The sequence below is a fragment of the Takifugu rubripes genome, chromosome 21 (genome assembly GCF_901000725.2).
Source record: "Takifugu rubripes chromosome 21, fTakRub1.2, whole genome shotgun sequence".
NCBI classification, from domain to species: Eukaryota; Metazoa; Chordata; class Actinopteri; order Tetraodontiformes; family Tetraodontidae; genus Takifugu; species Takifugu rubripes.
This window is the reverse complement of record NC_042305.1, coordinates 17,449,271-17,470,852: the sequence shown is the minus strand read 5'-3', so window position 1 is coordinate 17,470,852 and position 21,582 is coordinate 17,449,271. Positions and strand designations below refer to the sequence as shown.

Sequence of the window (21,582 nt, the reverse complement as noted above, 5' to 3'; positions counted from 1 at the left end):
CTGAGAGAAAAAGAAAAATGATCTTTTGATTGAAATGTAATACCAGTGGGGACACTCCCACGAAAAAAAAATAACAGTCCCTGCACTGTACAACTTTCGCAACTACCTTACAGAGCCACTCCTCTCTGCTTTAAAAGCTGCAGCAGCGGCAACATCACCATCTCACCTCTGCTGAGATTTTGTTTCATCGCCCTGCTGGATTAGACACCTTTTTTCTTGGCTTTTCTTGCAAAGCCACAGGTGGAAACTCTGCTCTTTTCATCAGGAGCGCAGCTTCTTTTGAAGTGTGTCTCAGACTGAAGCTCTGATGATGTGCGTGTGGGCAAAAGCTGCAGCTCTGACTCTGCTCATGCAACAGCTGGCACTCACTGTCACAGCTCAAGGCATCGGTAAGTACCTTCTGAGAAACTCCTCATCACCATCAAACAAACATATCTGATTCAATAATAGGCTCCACTTTTATGCTGTTCAGGGAAATCTTTATAAAACTGCAATTAATAAGAATCCCTTTATATGATTTAGTGGCCATTTGGCAGTGGCCGTCAGAAAAAGAAAGATCATTCACAACCATCTGAGAAAAGCCCTGTTTAAAGTTGCCTTGAGATCTGAGCAACGGTTTCTGGACCTTTGTAATTATTGGGCTGCATGAAGTGTGAATATTTCCCTCCATGTAGGTGTGAGGTAGTGCGTTTGTTCCAGTGGAAAAAAGTCTCCAACTCCACATCTGCCACTCTATAAAACACAGCGTGATGCTAATGAGAACATGCGCTCGCACAACATCCCAAATAACGAAGGATGGACGTGCTCTGACTCAGCAGCAGCTATTCACTGCGTCCTGCCAGTTATTGTTAACATTCTCCTCGACTACGTAAGAGTGAGCACCTTTATAGTGCGGCAGATGAGACTTTCAGTGGCTTTTAAAGCTTTTTCCACGACTCCGATAACAGGCTTTTTCTCCCTGCAGTGTACGACCTGCTGTACTCCCCGGGCTGCCTGCCAGACTTACTCCAGGGAAGCCTGAAGAACAAAGGGAGAAATGAGGCTTTCCTCCTGTCTTCATTCAAGCTCCAGAGTAGGGCGCCCACTTCTCTCTACAGCTTCGTCAACCCTAAAGACAACAGCAAGTACCTGGAGCTCAGTGTACAGGCCAAGCTGAGCAAAGGTGACCTGCGCCGGTGACCTCATCTCTCTGTCCACGTTTGTCTTCCGTCTGTTTCTCAATCTTCCTGTTCCCCGCTGCCAGTGACTCTCGGGTACCAGAAGACCGATGGCAGATTAGCCACCACCAGCTTTAATCACGCCTCCCTGGCAGACGGCCGAGACCACCACGTGATGCTCCACGCCAGCGGCCTTCAGCGTGGCCCACCTCGCCTCAAAATCTACGTCGACTGCAGGCTGGTGCACACTTTGAACGATCTGCCGGCTGCATTCGGGGCTCTGCCACCAGGCCCAAACACGGTGGCTCTCAGGACCCTACCGATAGTTGGACAGGTGAGCGTGTTCGTAGGATCAATATTGCGAGCAGCTGATTCGTCTGTCTTCTTTTCCCATTTCAGGATAAACTGACGGATCTGAAACTTGTCATCGAGGACACCATCGACAACGTGGCCACCCTGCAGGACTGTAACATGGATCAGGTTCAACCTCTGCAGCTGCTGGGTCAGAACACGGAGAGACCTGCCGGTCAACATTACATCACACGCATTTTAACCTGACCCTTGTTGTTTCCCCCAGACGTCCTGGGAACCCGGGTGATGCACGACCAGGCCACCGTCGAGGAGCTGAAGAGCATGTTCGCTGAGATGAAGGAGCTGCTCCTGCTGCAGGTGATCTGGTTTGGTGTTTCGTTTCAGGAAATATCCCAGCTGCATTAAATGGATTAAATTGAAATCATAATTTCAACATTTCGACAAGTTCTAGAAGTCTAATCCCATAATGACGCTTTTCCCCTCCACTATGTTCAGACACTGACTGTGAAAAAATCCATTTCAGTTTGTGGGGGCCAGTCGGGGCCGAATCTGTGCTTAGCTCAGCATAATCTAAGACAGGTCTCCCAATATGAAGAGTATGTGAGTTGAGATGAACATTTCTGCAACGATTTTCCCACCGATGCAGATAAAGGAGACAAATTTACTGAGGAACACCATCGCAGAGTGTCTCGCCTGTGGTAAGCAACACTTGAACAGGCAGCTCACGTGCACATCATTTAAATTAAACAGGATTATTGTATCTTTCTGTCTTTCTGTGCCCACAGGTATCAAAGGAGATCCAACAGACCCAGGTCCACCTCCAAGTCCAGGGACGGGCACTTTGAACCCTCAGCCTCTGACCAAGTGCCCACCTGGCACCTGCTTCAGACAGAACCTGTGTATCCCTGCGGAGTCTGGGGGGTTCCGGTGCGCCCCCTGTCCAGACGGATTTACAGGAGATGGGAAGCGCTGTGATGACGTAGATGAGGTAGACACGCGTGGCACTTGTGTTGCTGGAACAGCCCCTGATGATCCAACAAAGTAACGTGTGTGTCTGCACGCGTGTGTGTGTGTTTGTGTGTGGGTGTGTGTGTCAGTGCCAGTTTGGCCCCTGCTTCCCCGGTGTCACCTGCGTGAATACTGCCCCAGGTTTTCGCTGTGGGAGCTGCCCACTGGGATACACTGGTCCAGAGTTAACTGGAGTGGGGGTGCACTACGCAAAGTCCCAGAAGCAGGTACAGCGATGCACCAACCGCCTCCTACCTCTGAATTATTTGACGGATAACTCTGATCCTGTGCTTTTCCCTTCAGGTGTGTGAGGATATAGACGAGTGTTTGGGTCCACCTGAGAACGGAGGCTGCACTGCAAACTCACACTGCTACAACACCATGGTAACGCCACGTTGACCAGACGATGGATGTCATTAAAGACGAGCCCTCCTTTCTCAGTCTGGGTTGTCTTCACCAGGGCTCCTTCCGCTGCGGAGACTGTAAAACTGGCTTCACGGGCAACCAGACCAGGGGCTGCCAGAACGCCAGGTTTTGCCCCGACGGGCGACCCAGCCCCTGCGGCGCCAACGCCGTGTGCATCCTGGAGAGAGACGGCAGCATCAGCTGTATGGTATGGATTTAGAACAAAATCTCCAATGAGTAACATTCCACATTTACTTTCATTTTACTTTGTTTTTGTGTGTGTGTGTGTGTGTGTGTGTGTGTGTGTGTGTCAGTGTGGCATTGGGTGGGCGGGCAATGGCTATGAATGTGGTAAGGATACAGATATTGATGGTTATCCGGACCAGAATCCCCAATGCAGAGACAAATCCTGCCAGCAGGTACTGCTTCCATCTGGAATCTCCACAAGCTTTGCTCCTCACGGTGTGAAAAGACGTGTGCTGTGTTGTCTCTAGGACAACTGCGTATTTGTTCCAAACTCTGGGCAAGAGGACGCGGACGGAGACGGGATGGGTGACGCCTGTGATGAGGACGCGGACAACGATGGCGTCATTAACAAAGATGTAGGTCAATTCAATCCGAAGGGCCCGTCTGCAGTGGTTGTGGGTTCCTGATGGAGCCACGAATCCAAACTGTGTTTAATTTGTCTGCCACAGGACAATTGCTGGCTTGTCCCCAATGTGGACCAAAAAAACAGCGACCAGGACGTCCATGGCGACGCCTGTGACAACTGCAGAAACGTTAAAAACCCCTCCCAGAAGGACACTGACCAGGATGGGCTCGGGGACGATTGCGATGACGACAAGGACGGGGACGGTAAGTCAACGTTGACGTGTCCCCATCATCGTCATGGTGACACTGCTATAGATCGGCTCATGTCCGTGGTCACGATGGCCACTAAGGTGGATCGGTCATCGGTGGGATGGAGCAGCAACATCCTAATGGCTGATAATTACATTAAACATTACTGTGTCTGAGGGTTTTCCAAACCACAGTCTGTTGGGACAGTCTAGACAAGAACACCGCATTTACGATCCGCTTGCTGAAAAACATGGCGTGACAGCAGCTGCTGGAACATCCAGGTATTCTTTTTTTTGCCTCTTTGCGGTTCACATCATCCAGCAGTTCAGCCATTGGCTTTCTGGGAAACAACTCAAGCATCATTAAAGGAAAAAAAGTGAATGCTGAACTGTTCCCAGTGCTGGCTCGGAACGTTTCTCTTTTTTAATTGAACTTCAGAGCCTGTCATTTGTTCCACTGGACACAAACTTTTTTTTTTTAAGTTGTTTTTGCCTTTTCTTCACCTAAATACAATCACACTAGTTTTCAGAGCAGCGAATTCCCGTTGCTCCGCTTTGACGGGGCTCCAAGCGCTTGATTGTCCGCTGATGTCTGCTTCCTCTCTAAAAGCTCTCTTTTTCCACAGCCAGCCTCTGCCAGGCGCGAATTGCTGATGGAAAATATTTCCCCTCTTAACAAAATGCTGCCATCTGGTGAAGCGCTTGACAGGCCGAGGCTGCAGGTTGTGTTTTTGTCAAACTCTTTTAAATTCCCAGGCTTGCCGAACAATCAGGACAACTGCCCACGCGTTCCGAACCCTGAGCAGACAGACAGGGACCAGGATGGGGTGGGAGACGCCTGCGACAGCTGCCCTGACATATCAAACTCCAACCAGGTGAGCAGCGACATCCATAACAAGCTGAAACAGTCAGAACTCTGACTCTGCTTTAACTACAGTCGGACTCAGATGACGACCTTGTCGGGGACACCTGCGATGACAATATAGACAGGTAGAGGTCAAGGTCGTGAACTCTGGTGCGAATATATCTGTGCATTAATAAGGTTTTGGTGTTTTTTGTTAATGTTAGGGACGGCGACGGCCACCAGGACAGCAAGGACAACTGTCCCGATGCCATCAACTCCTCTCAGCTGGACACAGACAAGGACGGAATGGTTCCGTATTTGATATTCCGTATTTGATATTAGGAGTCGGTGTTCAGACGAATGCAAACGCCGTTTTCTGCCTCGACAGGGAGATGAATGTGACGACGATGACGATAATGACGGCGTACTGGACAAGGATGACAACTGCAGGCTGGTCGTTAACCCGGACCAAAAGGACTCAGACAGTTAGTGTCACGTTCTGGGTGTGTACGTGCATGTGCAGCGAGTCGTCTGAACATTGACACGGTGTCGTGTTAAAGTGAACAAGGTTGGAGACGAGTGCGAAGGGGACTTTGACAAAGACAGCGTCATCGACGTCATCGACCACTGCCCAGAGAACGCAGAGATCACCCTGACCGACTTCAGGGCCTACCAGACCGTGGTGCTGGACCCGGAGGGAGACTCCCAGATCGACCCCAACTGGGTGGTCCTCAATCAGGTGGACAAGATTCAACGTATATTCCCTTGTTAGGCTAGTGTCTGTGAGGGGTTCCATTTACTTCCAGCTTCTCTTTTGCCCCAACAGGGTATGGAGATTGTTCAGACCATGAACTCTGACCCCGGCCTCGCTATAGGTGAGCCCCAAATGACCCATACATCATTATTTTCCAATTGAAGAGACTTATTATCTCTCTGACTGCTGTAAATTGTACAATGAACTTGTCCCCACACGCACGCGTGTTTTCTATAGGATACACGGCTTTCAGCGGCGTTGACTTTGAGGGAACGTTCCACGTGAACACCGTAACAGACGATGACTACGCTGGCTTCATCTTCGGCTACCAGGACTCCTCTTCCTTTTATGTGGTGATGTGGAAACAGACAGAGCAAACGTACTGGCAGGGTGCACCATTCAGGGCCGTCGCCGAGCCGGGAATACAGCTCAAGGCAAACACCCGCGTTTAGAAAAGATCTCCCGTGATCCTTTCACGATTTCCTGATTTCCACATTTCATCCTCGTCCTTTTTGCTCCGTTGATCTTCACCGCTAGGTTGTGAAATCCAAAACGGGTCCTGGACAATATCTGCGAAACTCCCTCTGGCACACGGGGGACACCCCCGAGCAGGTCCGTCTGTTGTGGAAGGACCCCAGAAACGTTGGATGGAAGGACAAAGTCTCCTACCGTTGGATCCTCCAGCACAGGCCGCAGATTGGATACATCAGGTACAACCAGACACAGCAGCACTCAAGAGGTGAAGACCCTCAGCTGATCGAGGTGTGTGTGTGTGTGTGTGTGTGCCAGGGTTCGCTTCTTTGAGGGTTCAGATTTGGTGGCAGACACCGGGGTGATTATTGACACCAGCATGAGAGGCGGCAGGCTGGGAGTGTTCTGCTTCAGTCAGGAGAACATAATCTGGTCCAATCTGAAGTACCGTTGCAACGGTGAGAGGCTGCACGTTTCCCCACAGTTCAGGAGTCCCGATGTCCGAGTCCGCTTACAAGATGCCTCTCTTTCAGATCAAATTCCTGAAGACTACCAGGATGCCCAGGACGCACAGTGAGGCGCTGCTCCAGCAGCAGCAGCAAAGATGAAGGTTACCGAAACGGAAAGATTTTTACTGAAACGCAATAATGATGGCACATTATCCGAGTCGAAGGCTTTTAGGAAGCGCAACAACGGGCATTATTGACTTCAGGCGTGTAACTGAAGCCAGCGCATTTCATATAAACCCACAGCATAAAGATGAAGCAGTATAATCGTAAATCTTCTCTTCTCAGTGCAACACGAGTGTTGCTGTACTAGAATACGAAGAAAAGCTAAACAAGCACCTAAAACCTAATTCTTTACGCACCATCATGTTTATCATATGATGAAAAAATAAAGATGGCAGAACTCTGAGTGGTTTTTATTAAAGTTTGCAGAGTGAAATGTAATAGCAGCCACAACAGAAGCTCAACTTAAAAACCAAAAATAAAAAGCAACCTTCTGATTGTTAGGATTACACCAATCCTCCATAATCGGTCCTTCTACATGATGTAACATTCTTTTATGGTTTAAGAACACCAGCAACTTCCACATTAATAGCAATCATTAAAAAGAAGACACAAGCTTAAAAAAAGAATATTTGCAGATACATAAAGCATGTAAATCATCACAGGTATTTTAGGAATATAGTCGTAACAGACTAATTTATCGATGACGAATGAGGCTGATGATGTGCAACATATTGTATTTTTTTATAAAATAGAAAACATCTATTACACAAACAGGTGACAGCCTTTCTAATAACTTTAATTCGGCAGTGAACTCAACATCCAGTGTTGACTAAAAACACTTGTGTGACCACCTTTATGAACCAATACAATTAACAAAAACAAGACACCTTTAGAACTGTACAGAAAAGAGCGGATTTAAGCGTCTGTACATGCAAAATGGCTGGACAATCTGAGGATTACGTTGTATTTTGACTACCTTTGGCAAAAGTCCTTCAGTTGTGCCCCTGCAGCTCTTCCAGAGAGGTGGCGCTCCGCTCAGATGAGGGTTACACACAGTAAGGCAGGTTTATTCAGAGCGCCGCCGCGTACATCAGTCATGAAATGGTGTAGAAAACACGTAGATTTCACTAAAAAAAGTTATCCCAAAGAGAGCACTAACATTATTAAAATCTTTGTGATCCAAACTGTCACAACACTGGGAGTTTAGAGAATTGGACAAACAAACAAGCTTGTTTTGTTGCATAGGAAAGCTTCTACAAAAGGATGCAACATAAATATAAATGTATATAACACATACAGCTTACATAAGGGCCTGAGACATGAGTTTAAAGACAAAGTTAGGGACAAATCTGGTTCACTTTACATCACTTAAATAAATACAGTTATGGTCATAATATGATGAATTACAAATACATTTGTCCAAGAAAATTGCAGGAACTTCATGACTGAACTGCACAAAAAAAACCATCAAGCTGAAATAAACAAAGAAAGGGCTGGTCATTCTGTACGTAATATAAACCATTAAGAATTTAAAAAAAATCCCCAGAAGTAAATGGAGGTTAGAAAAGATCAAATTACCAGCTACATGTTGGTAACAGGCAGACATTGTAAAAAAACCTCCACAACTACTTTATAAAACAAAGGGCAACAAAAGATCCACAGTTTTGACAGCTGAAGGTAGTAAAAGATTGTGTTTGGACACATCATAATCAGAGTAGCCTGCTGAGCTAGCGAGGCTGCGGCTAGCGAGGCTGCGGCTAGGCCTCGAAGCGCTTCGGGCATACCAACGGAGCAACCAGGGTGCAAATGTAGAGGATGAGGCAGACCCAGCAGGAGGCCATCTTTATCCAGAACACTGACCAGCTTCCATCCAACAGCTTCTCAATCTTGTGATTATCATAGCTGAGAACAAAATGGAGCAAAATCTTTGATCAGTCTATATATGGGTGGCTTTTCGGTCTCTTTTGAAGCAGAAGGAAATCAACACAAATGAATTCTTGCAGGTTTTAGAAGTCTATATTTCCTACAAACATGCTAAAAAATCCTCACTAGCGACAACAGCCAGGTTGCTGGGTACTAATGAATATAAATATAATATATACATAATTATACATTTAAATATCAGGACAGGCAGACGGGTAAAGGACTTGAATGGTACTGAATGCCAGGAGTGACTCTTACTGGAACCAGTTGGTGACTGTCATCATTACGTAGAGGGATCCCAAGAAGAAGACAAAATGGAAGTACGAGTAGCTGTAGATGGTTCCCTCCCTCTCATCATACAACACGTTCTGGCCGGAACCGGTCTTCTCCTCATCGTAGTCATCTTGAAAGAGAAATTGTAGACGGATGCTGGGAAAACTGCTCGAATGAAAAATAGGCAAAAACTATACCCCCCCCGAGCTACGTCTGTGTTTAATATACGGCGTAGTGATGATATGCACCATTTTTGTTCTGATATCTATGTGTTCTCCACCGACAGGGGGCAGTATGAGTCCACCCACAATCCTTCGGCTTTGGCACAGCTTTGACGTGTCATACAAACGTCCTAGTAACAGTGACATCATCTGTGTTTGCTGACCAATACTTTCTCCCCATCTTCGATCTGGCTGAGGAATAGTAATGAGCATATCTGTTCTGTGTGCAAACACTAGTGAGGAATTAATGTGTGCACTGAGAAAAGCTGGGGGGGGGGGTCGAGGAATCTATTTTCTCTACCTGTGTCGTCTCCAAAACAGAAGCACCAGCGAGCTCTCTGCCAGATAAAGAAAACACACAAGTTATTAACGGAATACAGATATCAGAGCATATTAAAAATAAGGTTTAAATGGGAGCTAGGTACATTTGTCAGTCCTGTTTCATGCGTTTACCAAATCAGCCTGTGAGACATAAAGAGTTGTGTGTTCACCTCATTCTCCGGCTCACTGTTCCTATACACTCGGAGCGCTGCAGAGCTCCGTTTAGAGGTTGACGTCAGGCTGGAGCAGAAAGGCAAATGAAAGGGAAGAACACTGTGATTTACACTCAGAGTCTAGTTCCTTCTGCTCTAGAATGTGTAGATAATGCCTCCTCTCGATGGGAGACATGTGGACAAATGTGAAATAAAAGAAGCGAGCCAAAGTTCTAGTCACAACAACGCCCTGTTAGTCACTAGAGCCCGGCATAAATCCACGTCACATCTAACACAGCTGCTGGTCGTGGGTTTGGACTGCAGCCTCCAAACAGTCTCCAGACCATAATATAAAACGATGTGGTTGCATGTAGAAACAAGAGGTGTGCAGTGGATGTACAATGTCTACACTCTTGGAGACAAGGTTAATGTGTCAGTGGGGGGTTTCCTTCCCTGTGATTAATAATACAAGATGCAAAACAATGAGGTTTATGCTAATAAGGGAGATGAATAAAACATGCACACACACAAGCATAGTAGCAATGTATGTCTGTGCCAGAGGTGTTCAGATATTACAGAACAAAGCTCGAACAACCTGCCACAGTTCTTCTCAAAAAACAAGAAAGAACGATTTAGCACCGCTAAAACTTGGGTCTCTTACCAAGAGTAAAGGACGCAGCCAAAGAGGATAACGGTTCCCACGGCAGTCACGATTTGCTTGTCGCCCTCCTCCGAGTTTAAGGGGAACACGCACACAGTTGTGTTCACACCGTCCCTCTCCACAGCTGGACGAAGAGCGTGCAGACAGAGACGGAGGAGGTGAAGGAGCAGGAAGGAAAGAGGCAGACAGTCGGTTTGTATTTCGGTGGTGCGTTAGCAACAGCAAGGAGGAGAACTGGCCAGATAACCGTGTACGGCCCCCAGCAGGTAAACGAGGACAATTTCCCCGACAGCTATGATTGACACAACCGTTACGTTATCAGTTACACAAGATCTCTGCATCACCTTATCCTCCGGGCACAGAACATAGTCAGAACAGACCTGTACTTGAATCACTGCGTATTAGTTTGTGTTCAGAATTACATCTTTTATTTAAAATTCACATCCTGTTTTCAGTTTTTAACTGTCGGTTGGTTTGCGATCAAAAGTGTCCACAGCTGCACCAGCTGCACATAAACTTCCCTATTTCCTCCTCAATATAGACAGCATAGTCTAGAAAAATATCCCTTTGAGTCATAGCGTGATAGAATAATAAATATGCAACACAGCGATGGTGCCGAGTGAGTAGTTTTCATTTGTTTTTACTGGTTCAGAAATGCAAAACACTCCGTGATGGTTTGTTTGCTGATGTGCCACTATGCCCTTCATAAGTACCTTAATTATGATTCAATATTTATCATCATGTTGTGCAGCCACAAAGGATGATGGGATATACTGCTGGATAGGGAGCAATGCATTGTGGGATACATGGTGTGCACTATAGAGGGGATAAGGAGCGGTTTCAGCCCGTGACTACTTACTTTCCGCCGGTTTACTGGTGAAGGCGGAGAAGGTGAGATACATGACGTACACGCTGATGACTCCTGGCTGCAGCAGGCCTGATGTGGGTTGTACTAGAGACACAGATTTAAACAAATGATTAGAACCGTCTACACTGGAGACGCACGCCCAACACACCACCTTAATGCCAGCACTTACGTTTTTGTATCCACGGGGAGATGGCCAGCATGGATACGATGAGACACAGGCTGCCATTGAGGCCCAGAAAGATCTTGTTATATAAGCAGGCTTCGCGATCGGTGTAGTACACGCTCATAAATACTATGGCTCCGACGGCGGCGGTGAAGAGCATTAAAGTCACAAACGCCAGAGCTGCATACCACAGGCGGTTATACTTCACTCCCGAACTCCTGCACACAGGGAGACAAGAGCGAGAGGAAACAAACAGGAGAGAGGGGGAGAGACATAACGTGAGCGGGGGCGAAGCAAATCAAATAAGGAGTAAAGGAAGATCCAGAGAGCACAAGGAGAAGCAAAGGAAAACTGACAAGGGAACCAGTGGCCTAAAGAAAAGTTTAGAAAAAAGAGAAAATGAATCATATTTCGCCTGTTGGGGAAATTCAGGGTTTATGAAGAATTGGGTGAATCATGTCTGTGTGTGTGTGTGTGTGTGTGCACAGCATTGATGATTTCGTCCTCCCCAGACTCCCAGTAAATACAACAACTGTGAGTTACAGGGTGGAACATGAGATAAGAGTGGATAGAAAACATGATGATCTCACCAGTTTGTGTTCCACCTGTGGGCAAACTCCACCAACAGCATGAGCTGGATGAGGAGGAAAAGGAACCCGCAGACGGCGCCTACATAGCGCCACACTGTGGCAGTGGACGGAGGGAAAAAGACGCCGTCACACACCACAGAAGGGACTTCCTGTTCTCTAGATTGACACTTGTGCGGATGGATAGGTTCACTATAAACACCGCGTTGGCTACCGCGTTATACTCATGATACATTATAGAGCTAAATCCATTTACCTTCCAGGAATTTTTCCTCCTCTGGGAGGAAAAAGCCTCCAGCGCAGCACGCCACCAGTCCAATAAACTTCAGCAGCCAGAATCTGACACAGAAATTCATAATAAAACCACAGGCCACCTTTTATTTCACATAATGTATCTAAAATACTGCAGCAGTAGAAGTTCTAAATCTAAAACCACCAATCTTACCCATTATGCACGGCGGCCCTCCAGCCTCTGCTGCTGTTGACGCGTATGGTGAAGATGCAGAAGAAGAGGAAGAAGCAGGACATGCCGAAGCACACCTTATAGACGGCCGAGTAACCCACCAGAGCCTTGCAGTTCTCCCCAGCGTTCAGCTTCTCACACATCACATCGTAGAAAGGGATCTGAGGGCAAATCAGAATCAGACGACACCTTCGTCAAATTATACCGGCGCCGGAGAAAAGAACCGCTCGTGTTGATTTAGAGCACCGAAGCAGAGGAGCCGATTCTGGCTTTTCTGGACGTCACGCCTCTAAAGGAGCAAAAAGGCCGAACAGGCTGCAACAACAGGCCCTCTTTCTCTCCGCGGAGCCCCTTTTTATCCCGCTTTTTCTACAGGCTGTTAGAGGGGCCGTACAACCAACTGTCAGTGTGCCCAAACAAAAGACGCTGATGAATAAATTAACTGCCTTTTGTCAGTAAGTCAGGGGGACTGGGAATGAAAGAAAAGCTGTAAGAGGGAGAGAGGGAACACGCAAGAGAGCAAGAAATGTGCTGGGACTCCCCCCCCAATCACAGTTGAGCAGCATCAAAAACCCAGAGAGGAGATAAGAACACGAATGTGACCTTCAACAGAAAATTGTTAGCGCTCGAGTGGCTCAGGGACAGACTGACAACTACGAATCTGTGATCCGCATTCCGTAAAGAAATATTCTGAGTGGCCTACGCATATTTGGTAACTTATAGTCGCTGGTTCGATTCAACTTGGATATTTATAAAGTGTTTCACACCATTTATAAAGTGTTTCATACCTCCAGTCTGACCTTCCGTGCACGCCAGTGAGATGCTAGCAGATTGAGTTGTCATCACATCAGCGTGCAGCACACTCCAGGGCCAGACCACAGCATGGTGTGTATAAAAAAAAGCCTATTTTTGTGCCTTTGTCACACGTTGAGGGCCTTATTAGCATGTCCATGGTGTAAGCGACTAAGAAGGAAAAAGGCTGACTGTTTCAGATGGCTGTAAATCTCTCCAGAAAAGAACAGCTCTCTTGTAGGCACAATGACTGCTCTTTTAGCTGGGACTTCACACTGTGCCGCCTGTATGGCCGACAGTCCACCGTCTGTGTGCTGTAACTCAGCGGGGACGATCAGAAGCCATTCGTCTCTTTGCTCTAGAAACCGTTTTATTCCTTGTCATCTACCGACACTGGCACACTGAGAAGAACCTGGAAACATGAGCGCAAACATCAAGATCCAGTTCCTCTCTAAACATGCACACGCCCTGTTCTATTCATTAAAAGCGTCTCTGACACAGTTAATTTACATATGTATTCAAAATGCTTGGGCATCTCTGCCACCTCTTGAGGTAGTTTGAACACCTCAGGGGCTCTGATCACCACAAAGACATCCAAATCACCACGGTAACTGCTGCGTGTAGCCAATTAGGACTAAAAACAGCATGTACCTATCCGGTTACCAACACAAAGGCACACTAGTGACATATACCGGTATCAGAAACATAGAACCGAGGCTGTTGCTGTATTTAAAAGGGACCAACAGTCAATTTCGTGTCACTCACGTGCGTTTTGATGACCTGCTCCACAGTCGGGGACATCATGACGACGCAGGTGACGGTGACCAGCAGGAAATAAAGGGCGTACATGACTCGGGTACCCGTTGACTGCTTGATCTTGGGGCAGCAGTTGCAGCAGCACGAGCAGGCCGCCGAGCCGCAGCAGCAGGCCACCTGCCAGGAAAGGAGACCAGACACAAAACATTTCAGACCATACGAAATCAGAAATAAACCCAACAATCATATTTATGAAGCCTCGGCATAACGGAGAAGGCGGATATGAGGTAAATGTGTTGGGCTTTATAGACGGGACCGTGAAATGTTTAATAACGGCACAAAAGTCAGCGTAACTGTCGGGTTTTACATCGAGACACATACTAAACTGAAAACACGACATATAGGACGGCAAGTTTTAGTATACAGCACAAAAGTCTCATAAAAGGCTGCAACCGTGGCGGAAAATATGAAGTGCAACAGTATCCGGTTCCTATTTTCCCCCCCCCAAAGGTTCAACGTTCCTCTTGAAGCCAGCATGAAAACTTCCTGTTGTTTACTCTTTGGTTTTGATCACAAGGAATCAAAACCCACCCCCTTCAGAGTGGCTGGTGATCTTGTCTTCCAGTGTTGAGCATTGTGGGAGGACACACACACACATACACACACACACACACACTTAAACACACACACACACACACACACACAGACACAAGGATGGGAGCTCATACTCAGACTGCCTCAGAAAGACAGGGCCAGTGTTATATTTATGGGATAAGGAACGGGTCCATAATTAGAGATGCTGTCCAACCCACCACTGCAACCAGAGGAGCAGAACACACACGCTGCTCCGGGCTCTACGCCCTCTGTTGTGGCGTACAGCTGAAGCGTGGTGCCCTACAGAATGACTGACCACCGTCCAAAAGACCACGCCTGGTTTTAAACGCATCTTGGTTTTTAACGCTCCAACTTGGTAAAACAACCTTATTCTTCGGACTCACAAAAGCTGCTATGAAAAAAGCCGACGGCGTAATAATACAGGAGGGTAAATTTAGATAATGTACGAAAAAATTTAAAATAGGATGTGGTTTGGGGAGCACAGCGGGACTGGGAAACACTGGATGGAAGAAACATGAAGGGAATGAAAGCTTTTGCTAAAACCATCACTTGCTCTCTCTAAGCCAGTTAATGCATCTTCACAAATCAATAGTTTACTACGCAGAGAAAGTGCCTAGAATCTGTCTCAAGCCTGCAAATTCTGGCAAGAATGTAGAGCCGAGTATGGCTGCTTCACAGAGCTGTCGAATTGATGCGTTCCGCTCCAGATGTCGCTAATGTGCGTTACGCTGCCGACTGGCTGATCCAAGCGGGCACACGGTCGGGATCACGCTTCATCTGGGAACACATGGCCGTGCACGGCTGTCCTCCGTTTGGGATGCCGACCGATTAGAGCGGCGGAATTCTTTTGAGCAGCCAAATCTGCTTCAACTCAGAGGAAAAGAATTATCTTAACGATTTAACAACTATGCGGGTTATATCAGATTGACCATCAAACAGTGGAAATAAACAAATGCTTCACTGTGTGTAAAGCTGCAGGGGATTACCGGTAATGGTTTTAAGCTAGGTTACATTCGTGACTGCCTCACAAAGCAAATTGTGAATACTTTACCTCCCAAACTCAGGTCCCAGATGTTTAACTGTAAACTAAGTTACATTTATCAACCCATTAAAAATCTCTTACTTCTGTTTCTGGCCATTACCATGAACGGGTATTGTTGCGCCACACTGGGCCAGATAGTTTCAGCGTAGCAACACTTAACCTTTATTTGCAACACAAATCACAAAGCTTCGGAGTCTTTTCAAGCACACGGACTAAGTAGGTCTGGGTCACATTCATCGTATATACAGTTTATGCATCATTGTCCACCATGACAGAAGACCTTTGACCTTTCTTTAACCTAACTTGTCCTCACTCACTCGTCCACGTACACTTGTTTCTGTTTCAACTCGTCTGGATTTTGTCTATTTATACAGAGCATGTTGCCTTGGCCTTATGTTCAACATGCTGGTTTCAGACCTACCTGCATGTAGCCGTGTTATTTTGACTAATTCTCCTGGAGCCCTTTCTGGGAATGTGCTTGCTGTGTTTATCTTCTCCAGTCAAGGAGAAGATAAGAGATTGTGAGTTTCATAGGAGAGGCTGTTCTTTTAATCTTACACATATGAATGTGCGAGCAAATAACAGCCTAATTACAGAGTGTATATGAGCATGAAATTTCCACTACAGAGACTGTGATGAGAACACAATACTGAAGTTTGCTTCCCATTTGTAGCTTCCTGTTTGGCAGTTGAGGGGGAGGGTAAGGGAAAATAACCCCATTATACTGAGCAAATATCTCTCCATTGATTGTCTACATTTTGTACCCCTTATTGATGTGAAAACATTTTATTATCGTTTGTGGAAACCCGAAACCTGCCTTCTGTTTGTCAAAATACAAAAAACGACATTTTGCTGACTTTTTTTTTTTTTTTACATTCTGCAATTTTCTTGCCATTATAGCTCGGCTTTATCCTCAACATTTTAACTTTGTGAAGTTTGTCATTTAAAAATAAAATCTGTTTCCTCTCATTATTTTCCCTCATGGGTGACCTTAATACTCTCGCATACAGCCCTTGTTAGTAAGACAAGCCCCGAGACCTATAATTAACCAAGGAAATTAAAATATTTACACAATGATAAAGTTTTTGTCTGGGACTTGGCCCTTACACACATGTTCAGCGATACAGGCTCAGACACCCACTAAAATCTTAATACATTCTGCTTTCTGCATAAAGCTACCATCAATATTTGTCTTCAAGACAGCGCGTCAGCAGACACTTTTAGCGTCTCTCATTTTGTCTTGGACGCCTTTGTCTCTGCTGCATGCACAAGAGGAAGGGGGAAAAGATGATTTCATGATTTTTAACGACCGAGATGTCATGAAATGTGTCGTCAGGACAGTCCACAGAGTTGGAATGTACAATACCAGAGGTATACAGATATACAAAGAGAGTATCCACGGCAACCCCTTCTGACCCCACCCACTTCATGAGTGACCCACCCATTCCCCTGTCAACTAAAGGGGTGGATCAGCATGAGAGAAGGTGGTTACCGTGTCTGCAGTCACTCAAGTGTTTTTATAAAAGATTAGAACATGCTACAAGAAATAATGCCATTGCCACACTTTACCTAATTTAAAGCATAACATTCACATCTGAATCTTGGATATACTCTGATTTTGTTCTGTCCCCTCACCCACCCCCAACTTGGAGATCTATTAAGGCATTTTTTCGACGAGATTTCCATCTTTCCATTTTTCATGACTGATTCAGTGCTGCGGACTCCATGTTTAGCCCCAACATCAGTTATTTTGAGTTGTCAACATCAACAGTGGTGTAAATGTCATAACGTCTCTTCTTTGGCTCAATTTTAAGAAGTGAATAATGGAAATAAACATAGTTGCAACCACATGCTGACTTAAAAATCTGGGTGTGTGGACATGCGTAGTGCTACAAGTGTCTTTTACCAACCACTCTTTTCCAGCACACAGCCCTGTCCCTCAAGAATTCCAGGGAATCTGAAAAGTCTCTAATTCCCTACTAAATACTATATTCAGGGAAAGTTTTTTGTGGTGAAAGTGTCCCAAAGATTTTCAAAACCCCAGCTAAATGAAAATTGTTCCTCAATGGAAAATAGGCGATGTTCTGCTTTTCACCATTTCCCCGTCATCTCCAGTTGCCCTTTTCCATAAATCAGTTGTGCCTTAACTCCCCAATTCCTGGCTGCTTCCCAGCTGTTCAAGGGGTCAGGTCACACTATTGCTCGCAGCAAACAAGAGTCGGCTTTCCCTGGACAAATCAGAGTGAACTGGCCCCTCTGGGGGGAAAAGCAGCTCTGGAATTAGCAGCCGTTCGCACTGGTTTCAGAAGAGTGGATTTCTTTTTTTAACGTATACTTGGCCTCCATGTTTGTCCTGCTAAAGGACACAATATGAGCAATATTCAGCTTCAGCGCTGCCAGCAACATTAAACTTTCTTAATAAAAAGGAAAGATCGGAATGAAATTAGAGTAAAATTATAGCTGTTAGAAACCATATTTTAGTTGGAAGTGCAAGTGGTTTAGCTTTAGACAGATGTAGCTGGATATCTGTGACTGTGGAAAAAGTCCATGTACAGATTACACATTCCAGAATGTAGACGAGTGCGAACTTTCACGAAATGTTCTGAGATAAAGAGATTTGTTACAATGTTTGACAACTGCATCCAAGTGGTACCATTGTTTGGCCAGTTCTGGGTAAAGACCAAGGTTATGTGGGAAGACAAGGATAAAAGCTCTGAGATTACTGCACCTCAGAGCACTCTCACCCAGACTGCATTGCACTCTCTGACCAGTGTCATCAAGATCTCAAATACAATAGTCACATTTTTGTTTCTCCGATCTGAATCATCTTTATTTCCACTCTCATCTGACAGACAAATAGGATTTCTCCACAACAAAATTAAATGCTAGCTAACAGGCCAATATACAGCTGTTTGTAAAACATCTGTGGTCAGACACCATTCAGAACAAGACTCCATGCCAGTGCAAGGCTGCAGCCGGCAGTTTAATCAGTAATCATGATGATAACGTCGGTCCAATATGCAGACGAACCTAAAACCACATCAACACATGGTTACACTTACTACACTGATGACTGATGATCATTTCACAGATTTAACGTCCTCCCTCATTATGTACCACCCTTAGTCGTACAGTAATGCAAATAATTGCAGGATTTTACAGAAAACAACTAAAAAGATGGCGATTATCCCTGGAACACAGCAGAAGTAAGAACTTACGCAATGTAAACACACCAGTTTCAAAATGAGGTCGACCACAAAATCACCACAACTAATAAGAATGAAAAGATACAGAAGTGATCTGGGCCAAATTTGGATTAATACAGAAAATTATACCCAATTTATTGAAATAATTATTCGGTATTCTTTTACAAACATCAATAATCATAAAATTTCAGATTTTCAGGTTACATCTGCAAACAAGTGGAACATTCCACTGGCCAGTGCACCCTTCCTGTTTTTTAGCGAGCAGGTATTCCAGTACAGTCAGACGAGTCTTGTGACCGAGTTGATGAGCCCAGTCGAAGCAACCTGGCGACAAGAATGTGACCCGAATAATTTCAGTCATTCATATCTGTAAACCCTGTCCCGAATCACTCAACGACGTCTTTCTTCCATCTTATTAACACACTTCAATGTTTCCTCCAAGATGAAGCCTGACAAACAACATATGAGCCGAAACTGCAGACACACCTACTGATCTCACATTTCAACAACTCCGCATTGTCGAGCAGAGCAGACAAACCACAGCCTGGACCGATACAGTGAGAAAGGCACAGACATAATCTTAAAAAAGAATTAGCCAGGTTCTTTGTCAGGTTTACGTTCAGTCAGGCAGAGTTCCAGAACCAAGTCCTACTCAAGCTTCTCTGTTACTGCGACTGACAACTCCCCCATTGTCTCTACAGCTAGGCAGCTGTATACACGCAGCAAAAATGTATCGCTTCTCTGTTTCCTATACACAAAGGGGTGTCTTTTCCATTCTTGCTGTGCAAACACAGGCCCTAGCTACTACCAACAAAAAGAACCTAGGAGCGGAGGTACAGAGAAGAGCTGCAGTCCAGAGCAGGAGTGAAACAATAGCAGGAGGACAAAAGAAGAATACACACAGGAAGTGGACCAAAGAGAACACAGGAAGAAGGGCCGGAACATGAGGCCAAGCCAGACTGACAGTCGAACACCAAGACATCGTGGTGTAAGCTAAAGTATGCTCTTTCTTCAAATTAGTCACTTTATTAAGCAACTGCCTGCCAAAACCCAACTCAACAGACCCCTTCAGCAGGATTTATGAGTCTCTGCAGACATTTCACATTGGATCACATTGGAATATTCAACCCTAACGTCCAAAGGTTACGGATGAGGCACGGACCGGGGCTGAGAAGAAAGCATTACTGTATGGCAAATTAAGAACGTGATACAATCAATGACTGGCTGCCAACAATGTCAACAAACTAAGTCACGCTGCTGTTGCTGAGCGCAGCAACATTCCTGGTGGGAAGCTGAAAATAGCCAACTCTCAATGGTGACAGCTGCTTTTTCCTGGCTGGTACTTTTACTAGATGGCAGAATGGACAAAAGTAGTCAGCTTCACATTTTCATGGAGAAAATGTTATCAGAAGGGCTCTAAATGAAAAGGGCATCTAGATGCATCCCCCAATCTGTTGCACACTCGAAGCCAACACTTGGGGACACAGATCCCCACGGAGCCAAAGCCACCACCACATGGCAAACATCCCCGATCCTGCAGAGAAAGTGCAAGTGAGCTTCTCCCGCATTGTGCCGCTCGCCTCGCCAAATACAATCCAAACAACACCCACCCATGGTTAATTTCCACCTCCAAGCCAAAGAGGAAATTAGGTGGTTGTGCATTGCATTTGGGCCTCTGAGACCATTAGATGGCCACACATGTGCAGGCACAATTAATTCTAAATTACAATAACTATGGTAACCACACTTATTGGTCTATTTGAGAGGGATTAACACACTAGTTACACAACAAAAGTGGTCTCATTGTATCCCCTCCATTTACTTGTAATCCTTCCGCGTTTCTTTCATTCCCTGTCTCAGAAAAGCCCAGGAAATGGGAATAAGCTCTATTTAGAAGAGGGATGTGTCTGTAATTAAGTTCATGACCAGAACAGCTCAGCGATGGGGCCCTCAAGGTCCCAAACAATCTGTTATTTGAAAAAGACACTTGGAAGAATCCACAGGCTAATTTACCAGGAAAAAAACACATTAATCTAATCGAAGTACCAAATTATATGAAGAAATGAACAGTAATTACGATAGCAATACTGTAGTAAAGAACCCATTTTGTTTTACTTTGTAAGTCCATGTATAAGCATAATCATAAACATTGTAGACAAAATAAAGCACCTCTCATATCCCATGCGCTACAAGAATTGTAAATACCGTATTTCCCGACATCAAATAATCCTTCAGAAAATGCGACGTGATTGCTAACATTAGTTAGCAATTTGTGCTGGCCTCAAGTTTTCCTATAAACTGGGGAACTTGATGACCCCCGAGGTCATTCAAACGAATTAGGCTCAAGAAAATTAAAAAAAAAGAGAAAGAGATGGAGAGAAGCAATCGCATTAATCGATTCATGCTTTTTACACTTCGGTCGCACACATCTGTAAAGAAGACATGCAGGTAGATGTTCGCCGCTGTAGCTGACAGCAGCTAATCTCTTTGTCTCCCTGCAGCCAAAACAGAGAACTTATTTTTCCTTCAACCCGAACAAACGCTCGTCCTGGTCCTGGAACACATATGACGACAAACGTATGTGGAAATAAGCTGTCAGTGACGTGGCTGCAGATATCGATGGGGGAAAGAACAGTTAAGACGGCTGGATAATTCGACTTAGCCCAAAGCTGCGGTCTAACACCCAAACGGAACCATCGGCAGCCGCCAACGGCACCAAAAACAGGGCATAGAATCAGGACAGCTCTCCTCACCTGAGAGAGGCAACACGGAGTGCACATCCTGGTGGGAGAGAAGGGATCAGATCGGTCCGGAGCTCGCTGCTTCGTCGGTCCCCACCGTCACAGAAACAACGCGCTCGTCCTCGTCAGACTGCACAGTCGTCCTCGTCCTCTTCCTCTTCCTTTTCCTCCTCCTCTTCCTCCACCTCCTCCCCCCTGCCTGGCCTCCATCTCCTCTCCCTGCTCCGCATCTCTCTCTTCCTACCCCAGGTTGGTAGGAAGAGGGGTAGGTAGTTTTTTTTTTGTTTTCACATTTTTTACGAGGGGTGTTGTGTAAAGCAGCACGATTCGAATAAAATATACGTAATAAAATCCAAGATAAGACATGTTATGAAGTTAGTGGATTACAGACTTATTTACAAATAGCGTGGTTGTAATCAGAATTGAAGAAGCCTTCTGGGTAGAAGGCGAAACGTCTTCAAGAGAAGAAACCCAGTCCAGTTGACGTAGAAAACTA

At 45.6% G+C, this 21,582-nt stretch overlaps 2 protein-coding genes across 2 annotated transcripts; one reads left to right on the top strand and one right to left on the bottom strand.

Moving 5' to 3' along the window:
* The first annotated feature begins 130 nt into the window (after positions 1–130).
* Positions 131–6,705, top strand: thbs4a (thrombospondin 4a). Its single transcript, XM_011615880.2, has 23 exons — positions 131–389; positions 965–1,162; positions 1,244–1,491; positions 1,557–1,659; positions 1,735–1,826; positions 2,116–2,167; positions 2,255–2,457; positions 2,567–2,704; positions 2,781–2,861; positions 2,938–3,090; positions 3,197–3,301; positions 3,377–3,484; positions 3,578–3,737; positions 4,478–4,596; positions 4,659–4,711; positions 4,790–4,874; positions 4,954–5,050; positions 5,126–5,304; positions 5,392–5,440; positions 5,557–5,753; positions 5,857–6,029; positions 6,109–6,248; positions 6,324–6,705. The coding sequence occupies exons 1-23, from the start codon at positions 308–310 to the stop codon at positions 6,365–6,367; spliced, it is 2,859 nt and encodes a 952-aa protein (XP_011614182.2). The 5' UTR covers positions 131–307; the 3' UTR covers positions 6,368–6,705.
* serinc5 (serine incorporator 5) lies at positions 6,698–21,298 on the bottom strand. The gene is made up of 12 exons (XM_003975044.3): positions 21,099–21,298; positions 13,492–13,659; positions 11,917–12,095; positions 11,728–11,810; positions 11,475–11,568; positions 10,891–11,102; positions 10,713–10,805; positions 9,854–9,977; positions 9,211–9,280; positions 9,021–9,057; positions 8,484–8,628; positions 6,698–8,204 (listed from the first exon to the last, which is right to left on the bottom strand). The coding sequence occupies exons 1-12, from the start codon at positions 21,123–21,125 to the stop codon at positions 8,060–8,062; spliced, it is 1,377 nt and encodes a 458-aa protein (XP_003975093.1). The 5' UTR covers positions 21,126–21,298; the 3' UTR covers positions 6,698–8,059.
* Positions 21,299–21,582: the final 284 nt, after the last annotated feature.